The 8,731-nt window shown below is 51.6% G+C and overlaps 1 protein-coding gene across 1 annotated transcript; it reads right to left on the minus strand.

Annotated features, from left to right (window-relative positions):
- Positions 1-304: 304 nt before the first annotated feature.
- Positions 305-6,180, minus strand: BARHL2 (BarH like homeobox 2). The gene is made up of 3 exons (XM_007524663.2): positions 5,223-6,180; positions 3,154-3,379; positions 305-1,388 (listed from the first exon to the last, which is right to left on the minus strand). The coding sequence occupies exons 1-3, from the start codon at positions 5,830-5,832 to the stop codon at positions 1,076-1,078; spliced, it is 1,149 nt and encodes a 382-aa protein (XP_007524725.1). The 5' UTR covers positions 5,833-6,180; the 3' UTR covers positions 305-1,075.
- Positions 6,181-8,731: the final 2,551 nt, after the last annotated feature.

Below are 8,731 nucleotides of genomic sequence, written 5' to 3' on the forward strand. Positions count from 1 at the left end.
ATCACCAACAGGCTTACAAGCACAGACTTCCTCCCGCAACCGCGGGTTGCTTCTGAAACCAACCACTTAAAAAAAAAAAAAAAAAAAAAAAGACACTCACACATCTACCAAATAATGGCTCGAAGAAAGGCCAGCATGGAAAATGGAGCTGCTTTTTACATAAGTAAATCCAGCGTCTTTACAGATTTTGTAAATTACTAATCTGAAGAAAAGAGAGATTTCCAAACCAAGTCACACATCTCATCGCAACCCATTCTTCTTCTTCTTTTTTTAAAGTAAAATCAGTTCCCTTGGATTTCATCACTTGTTAAAAAAAGATAAACTTTATTTCTTGTAATTTTCAATCACAAAAAATCTATATTTTGTCTAAGCATTTATTTTACTCAATCAAAAAGACATAGAAAGAAAAATCATGTTTTACTAACGCATATAAGTGACTCTTTTGGACAACATATAATAAATATGATATATCACTTATCACTCAGTCTTTTCAAATGTACATTTTTTTCATATTATGGAGCATGCCACTTTTCCAAAAGAAAAAAGCTCATGAGAAATCAGTGCAAAGTTCGTTACCCTCCTCTTTTCTCTGGGGGAGACGGAATGTCCACGACAATGCCCTCTGCCTCTGAATTTGAATTTGAGGCTGTTTGTCCATCCACAATTCTCTCTGCCTGTGTGGTTTCCTCTCCATGCCCTTCTATCTTCCCTCCTTACCCTTCCCCCCTCCCTCCCTCTTGCTTGTCCCTAAAGTCACATTTTAAAAGAACTTGAGGTTTGTGTTTTTGTTGTTTTCACTTACTGGTCGCACTTTGTGTGGGGTCAGCATTTTCACCAATCACACTGCTGTGGGGGAGCTTTCCATCCCTGCCTCAAGGGTGGAGGGATGGAGAGCAGAGAGCTGGCTCCTCTTTGGGGAGGAGGTCCCCTACCCATTGATGAGCACCTTCCTCTCTCACTCCTCTGCCTCCCCTGGTCCAATGCAACCACCCCGTCTGGGGAGAGGAAGGGCAGTCATCTGGGTCAGGGAGGGGGGTGGGAAAGGGACTTGAGCCTAATGCCCTATTCTTCACCTTCACCGAGGGTGTGGGGTACCAGGGATGGGGTTGGACAAGGGGTTGAGAGTTGGTTGTCCCCCAGGCCCCAAACCGTGGATGAGCACTCGAGGCACAAGGGGCCGCTGCAGCTGAGGATGGGGGGCAGGAGGAGTCCGATACATGCTGCTGTACATGGCAGCAGCTGCAGCGGCCGCAGTGGTGCTGTCCATACTGCCCAGCAGGCTTGGGTGATAGAAATATGGTGATGGGAACATCCTCTGCAGTGCTGAGTAGTTCCCAGCCTCGGCCAGCAACTCCAGGCCCACTGCAGTCTGCCGCTTCCACTTGGTCCTGGAAAAAAGGGTCATCATTCACACAGGCAGCAGTGGGTACCATCCAGACACCACTAGCGCTTCTCTTGCATTCTGTCTTTCCTTTTGGGGGGGAACCAAAAGCACTGAGAAAGAACCACATCTCCCCCACCCTCACCCTACTCCTTTACTCCTCAGAGAAGAACCAAAAATCCAAGCCAGTTTCAAAAGTTACACCCTCAGTGTCAGAGACATTACAAATTAAATTCTGTAAGTTTTGTTCCTTTTCTTGAACCTTTGCTCTGGTGCTGTCCCCCCCCCCCCTTATAGTTTGGTCACCTGAAACTTTCCTGGAGGCCAACTAGAGACCACTCTTTCTATAGAGGACCTTCTCCCTCCTCTCATTCCCTTCTCAGAGCCCACCCCCAGCCCCCAACCATCCCTGAGAGTCTGTTCTCTGCCCCTCTGCCCCTCCCTCTTTCCTACAGGCAGAGTAAGAAGAAACCATAAACAAAGGGACACAGACACTCTTGGGCCTTGGACCCCAGCCCCTGTGGGTCACCAGAACTGCATCTCTCTCATCAGCCAAACAGGACCTTATAGCAGGCCAGGCCCACTGGTGTGAGCAAGGGCATACAGTTTTGAAACAGAATTCCGTTTGAGGGAGGGCTCTCCCGAGGGAATGCTACCTCTGAACCATTCCAGGAAGGGGGAATGTATATATTTCCAGACAAGTAAAACCTGTGATTAGCTTTTTACCTCCTTCTCTATTATATGCTCATACGCCCCCACCCCCTAAAGAAGTGAGTAGACCTTTGCTCAAGTGCCTCATGAAGAAACTCAGAGCAAGTAGGGCTTCCATACCCACAGCTCCGGCCAAATTAATAAACATGTCGCCCATTTTAAATTGGCTACAAATGACACTAATGTTTTCCGACAGAATTAGGGTGGCTGAAACCGTATGTAATGAGACAGAAAATTATGGTAAAGACAACAACTGGATGGGCATTTTCAACTGCACTTATGGAAGATTAAAACACAAGTTGGGGGGAGGGGGACTGAAACAAGGGAGACAACTGTCAAGATGGAAGCGGTTCAACCCAACCTCAGCCTCTGATTGCTTGGAATTGCAGGGGTTCTTTTTATAGTTCAAGGACCTGTGAGTGCTGCTAGTCCCTTTCCTAATGCCTCCTCCCCATGGGAAGCAGTACTTCCTAGCTGACTCTGAGACATTCAGTATAAGAAACAAAATGACTGCCCCTACCCCCTACCCCCAGTAGACCCTTGGCTAACCTTGCCTCTCCCCACAGCCTCACAGGCCAAGGCAAGGATATTTAAACTGAGGCCTATGGGGCTATTGCACAGACAGCAAAATAGCCAGGCTGTGTGGCTGGTTACAGATATTCAGCACCCCTAGGGCAGGTCCAAGGGGTGCTCCTCCTAGGCTCTGTGGGCCTGAGTGTCAGCTACACTGATGTCTCCATTTGAGAAGGTGTGGCTTGACTGATTTGGGGGGTGAAGCAGGGGAATTCCAGCCACTTGGGTTTGAGAGGAAAAGAAGCATCTGTTAAGACACTCAGAAATGCAAAATTTCCCAAACTCCAGATGCCCTGGTGGTTCCCCTCCCTCATCTCTGAGTGTGACAAATCCCTACACCCGCCTGAAAGGCCCCATGGCACCCAACCCCTGCCCTCTGGCTCCAGTTGCTGATCTCTGGAGGTCAGGAGGAAAGAACATTTGGTGAGGTGGTCATAATATAAATGACCAGACCAGACGCTTTTGCTCCTCCAAAGAGTCTCCCTTACCTGCGGTTCTGGTACCAAGTCTTGACCTGTGTGTCAGTGAGGTTGAGCGCAGCCGCTAGGTCCATGCGGTCCTGCACACTCAGGTACTTCTGCCTCTCAAAGCTACGTTCCAGTTGATTGAGTTGGTGGTCAGAGAAAGCTGTCCTGGCTTTTCGAGGCTTTTTGGCTCTCACAGGGGGACTTTCTCGGCTACTAGTAATCTCCCGGTCTCCTTCTTCCTTTGTTCCTATGATGGAAATCCAGATACAGCCATAAATTAGCCTAGAATGGGGGACAGTGGAATGTTCTCCCAGGATTCCTAATCAAGTCACTGATGGGGGGGGTGGTGGTTGGGAAGGCCTATACTCTGCCACCACCTCTCCCCCCTTTACCTGCCCCCAACACACAATCTTCAACATTAGCTGTAGAGAGGAAGAGGATCAATTTCTGGCTGGAAAGTGTGGACTCTAAGAGTGTCTGATCTTCCCACCACTGGAAGTTAAAAATAATTTTTTTAAGTTTACAATAGCAGGTGATTTTTGTAATTATTTCCTTGACTTGTGTGAGACCTTGTCCCTTTCCTTGTTTTCACTATAACTTCATTTCTATTTCAGGTTTGAGTAGTTTTTTTTTAGTACATTTTCCACTATTTGTGTTTTTTTTTTTTATTTGCTTGTTTGTTTGGTTGAGGATAGCACTATTTTCATTTTACATTTTCTATTTACTGAAAACTACAGGTTTTATATATTTCCTTATTCAGCTACACTTGGGAAAGCCTGGAATCAAGCTCCCCGCAGCTGCCTGCATCAGGTCTTTTAAGTCTTCAGGAAGAGTATGTCACCAGACACCTAGTTGAGCTCAAAATCACTGAGCCCATCCAGGTGACAGCCCAGAGATTTCCGGATTCTATTTGTCAACTTTGGGTTTTTTACTGAAATACTGGGAAATCGATATGTCAATCCTTCTCTGTTTGTACCCGTTTTTTGCTGCGCTCCTTGATCTTCCCTGCAGGAAGAACAATAATCTCTCTAATTGACCCACTGGGGAGGTTGGTGCACAAAAAATCGCCAGACCAGACTGTACATCTGTTTTGGGCACTGTTATGCTAATGCTATAATAGTAAAATAAGGTGCCAATATCCTACCTTCCAGACAGTCAGCACACATCTTTTAGACAGCGAACACTAAGAGTAGTCATTGTAGTAAAGATAGCCCTTAAAAAATAAGAAATCTCCTGATATATTAAGACCCTTTTGCCATAAAAAGACCAGAAGACTTAAGAAATTGTCTGCAAAAAAAATAAAAGAGAGAGAGCTGAAGGATAATTTTAATTGATACCTCTTGACTTTATAAAAATAGCTAAATTTAATGAAACAAAAAAATTGCTTTCATAAATGTTATCTCCTATTTCTAAGGAACCAAAAAAATCTTAAATACAGATAGTCATTCAGGGTTATGAGACAAGAAAGGTGTTTTTAAGAAATTTTCATTTTTATTCTGCAGACTTTATTATATTGATCACTACCTATTTTTTAAGTTAATCAACTCAGACAATTTCTCTTCATTAAATATGATCATTCCTGTTAAGGTGTGTGTGGGGTGGTGGTGGAATGATTTGCATCGAAGAACAGATTCCACATTGTGATCACATCCCTAGACACCATGCTATGCCTGTCTCCTTCTCCCTGAAGCCCCCCCCCCCATTCCCACTACTAAGGTCTCGGCCAAAACCTCAAGTCCTTCTCTTTAATCAAGGAAATTATTCCCAGTTCGAGGCCCTTCCTAATAGCTTAAAGTTAAGTAAGACAAAAAATAAAATAAAATAAGGCTGGCGGCGGTGGAAAGGTAGAGGTGTTAACAACGAACGTATCTTGGGGCGAACCCCCACATCCTACTGCCCGGCCTCCCTCCAGCTTGCAGCTCTGGGCCGTGGAATGAACGCGAGGGAGGCCCTCGAGCAGCAGCAGCAGCAGCAGCAGCAGCAGCAGCAGCAGCAGCAGCAGCAGCAGCAGCAGCAGCAGCAGCAGCAGCAGCTAGACGGCAGGCAGCCGCCACGGCGGGCGGGCGAGCGAGCGGGCGGGCGCGACTCACCATGGCATTTGATGTCGCCCTGGGAATCTTCCCGCTTGTCGAGTTTGGTCTTGCTGTCCTCCTGCTCCAGCTTTGGCCTGAAGCTCTCGTGCGCCACGTTGCTCTCCTGCTTCGGGGTGTGGTGGGGAGAGGAGACGCTGGTGCTGTAGGGCGCGCACGCCGCCAGAGGTTTGCTGTCGCCCAAGATGTCCTTAATTAAAAAGGAAGAGGTGGAAGTCCTGGGGGCCGAGGAGGCTGAGCCCAGCTGCGGGGCGGGCGGCTGTTGCGGCGGCGGCGGCTGCAGTTGGGGCGAAGGCTGCAAACTTTGCGTGGGGCCCGCGGCGGGCGGCGGCTGGCCGTGGTGGAGGTGGAGGTGGTGCTGAGGCCCGTCTGCCACCAGATGCGGCTCGGGGGGCTCCATGGTGACCGAGATGGGAGAAGACGGCGCGGTTCCTACGGTGTCAATCTCCGAGCAGGGGGATGGGGTGACCTGACTCCTAAAATCCGCGGTCCTGGGCTCGCCGAGCGGGCGGAAATCTCCATTCATCATGCCGGGGCTGCCCGAACTGGCACTGGACAGGATCGTGTCTATTCCAAAACTCGACCCGCTGGCCCCTTCCATTGTTGTCATTTCTACATGAGGTCCACGCCACTCCGCCGCTCAGCAGCCGGCCCAGTCAAGCAAAGGGAGCTATTGATCGTAAAACAAAATAAACACTCAACAATGTTGTCGTCGCTTAAGGAGGGAGAAAAAAAAAAAGAAGTGGGGCGGAGAGGAAAGGAAGGATGATTGGGAGGTGGCAATCCGTGGACACTTTCGACACAACTTTCCCCCCTCCGTAAGCAAAAAGTAGGTGTGGACGAGAAAGAAAGACGAGGAGGGGGTAGTGGGGGAAGTTACAGTTTTTTTTGTGGGAGCCCCGTGCGTGCGCCCCGCGAAGGACTGCGCACGTGGGGAGGCGGGGGTGGCGCAGGGGACCCCGGCGAGCGCGCTGGCGGCTAAAGTGACCTGGACGCCGCCGCCGCCACCAGGATCTGCCCACTGCCCGGCACCGGGCGGCAGCAGCGGCGGCGGGCCCGGCAGGTGCAGCGACCGCGAAGCCCGGGCGGCCGCGAGCCCTCGGAGCTCCCCGGCGGCTGCTCCCGGTGTCTGCCGCGCGCGGCTCGACCGCCCCGGAGCCGAGTTTCTGAACTTTCTTGGAAAGTTGTGATGCAGACACCGCCACGGCGGTCACGGCAGCACGAAAAAAAGGAGGAGGAGGAGGAGGTGGTGGAAACTGGAGGAGCAGGCGCCGGCGGAGCAGACCGAGGAGACGCGGCGCCGAGCGACTCCGGCCTCGACCGGTCGCGTTCGCTTGTAATCCGGCTGCGGGCGGGCGGCGCCGAACCCCTCCCGTGACGTCACGGCCACTGCCGCCGCTCTCCGCGCCGCGCCGGGCCCGAGCCCCCGCCGCCGAGGCCGCGCGCCGAACCCCGCGCTCCCATTGGCCGCGCCCTCGCGAGCGAGCAACGCCGACGTGCCAGGAGCCAATGGGCGCGCAAGGGGCGAGCTCGTCAGCGAGCGCCTCTCGGGCCCCGCTGCTCTTTTGAGAACCTGCTCGTGCCTTTGCCTGCAGCCCAAAGCCGAGCGCCTAGTCCTCCCTGGTCCCCGTGTCCACAATCACGCGCGACGGGCAGAGGGGAAGAGGGGGAGCGGGCAGAGAGGACTAGAGAAGGGAGCCGAAAAGGGGCGGCGGAGGAGAGGCATGAGCGGGAGTCCGATAGTAGCGGCGGTCTGCTCATGGGCGTCCTGAAGTCTAAAGAGGGAAGGGAAGGAGAGCAGAGAGGGAAGAGGCAGTGGCCCGCTTACCTTTAGACTCAGGCGCCGCCGCCGTCCTGCAGCGTCCCGGCCTCGCGCTTCACTGGTCGGAGGACGCGAAGAGCAGAGGAGGGGCTCCCTTCAGGAAGCCGCTGCCCAGCGCGCAACTCCTGCAGCCAGAGCTCTGGACCGACGGGCTTGGCCTCCTCATTTCTCCCTCGAAGAGCCCAGACGCTGGGGCTCTAGATCGGCGAGGCCACCCGGTCCCTGATTTTTTTTGTTTGTTTGTTTGTTTCGGCGTGAGGCGGAGGATGCTGGATGAAGTGAGGCGCACTTTCTTGGGATAGGGGGATGGTCCTCCTCCTCAAAACCCAGGGCCCAGCGAGATCTAATCAGAGCCCTGTATGTGAAGAAATGAATGGGCTGCAGGCTCTTTCTCCTGAGCGGGGGAAATAATGTCCAGAGGCTGCGGACTGCAAGGATCTAATGTCTGTACCCTGGCGTCTCCACCAGTCATATCCATTCAATCTCTCTCTTCATTCAATTCCTCCTCTCTCTCTCTCTCTCTCTCTCCCTCCTTCTCTCTCTCTCTCTCTCTCTCCCTCTTTCTCTCCCTCTCCCTCTCCCTCTCCCCCCTCTCCCTCCACCCACTTGCAAAGGAAACAGTCACTGTGGATCCACTTGAGACCTGGAGCATGGCATGGCTGTGACGCCTAGTCGGAGGGTATCAACTTGCATTATTTTCTCTAGGACGTCTGCAACCTGTCTCTTGTTGAATGTCAGAGTAATGGGAAGTGCCAGAGACAAGACGGGTGTATTACTCCTGATTAAGTGCCGTGTCAACCTAATTAGCAGAGTAATTATAAGGTGCTAATGAATGATTCAAAGTTCTTTGAGTTACATTTTACTCCAAATTACCATTTTAAGAACCCTATGAATCTGAGTGCTGGCATCGCTTCCGTGACTAGGTGCAGAATGGTGGTTTAAAAAATAAAAACTTTAAAGTCTCCAAGGGCTGGGCCAAAAGCCAGAGGATGGGCTAGGGGTAGCGTGTTACAGTTCTGGGATTCTTTTCCTGGGGAGTCACAACACACACACACACACACACACACACACACACTGAGAAGGGAGTAGAAGAAGAGAGAGTCACGACCTCCCCAGAAACTGTGGAATTGCAGCTATATAAGCCTTCATCCCGGAGTGGGTGGGTGGGAGACTCTTCTCTGAGTTGTCCAGAGCTATGAAATGTGTTTGACCCAGAAAGAGCTCGCGTTTGAGTATCTGAGAACAGCCTGGAAAGGAAAGACTGCAGCAGTGGTAGGTGCACTATCCCAGCAGGCAGGCAGGCAGGCAGGCAGGCAGGCAGCTAGAGACCTAGCTTAGGAGCCGGGTTTGTTGAGCGGAGGGAAGAACACCAGCGAGCTGCAGGCAAAGGCCATCACACCATCACAGACCGAAGGGAGTTCAGGATGCAAAAAGAGTCCTGGCAGGTAGAGATGAGCCCCTCTGACCCTGAGGCCCTGATGGTAGCTGGAGCGGGGTTGGTTATATCAGTTGCCCTTGGAGTGAGAACTGCTTGCAGTGTAACCCTCCTGGGAGCCTATGGCCTGGACTGTGCCTTCTGGTCAGGGATTTCAGAAGCATGGAAGGTGTCCTTACAAGGACATCTGTCTTACCAAAGGCTACAATGTCGTGCCTGCAAGGCTCGGTACTGAACATCTTCATGGTCTCA

Source organism: Erinaceus europaeus, chromosome 11, assembly GCF_950295315.1.
Source record: "Erinaceus europaeus chromosome 11, mEriEur2.1, whole genome shotgun sequence".
NCBI lineage: Eukaryota > Metazoa > Chordata > Mammalia > Eulipotyphla > Erinaceidae > Erinaceus > Erinaceus europaeus.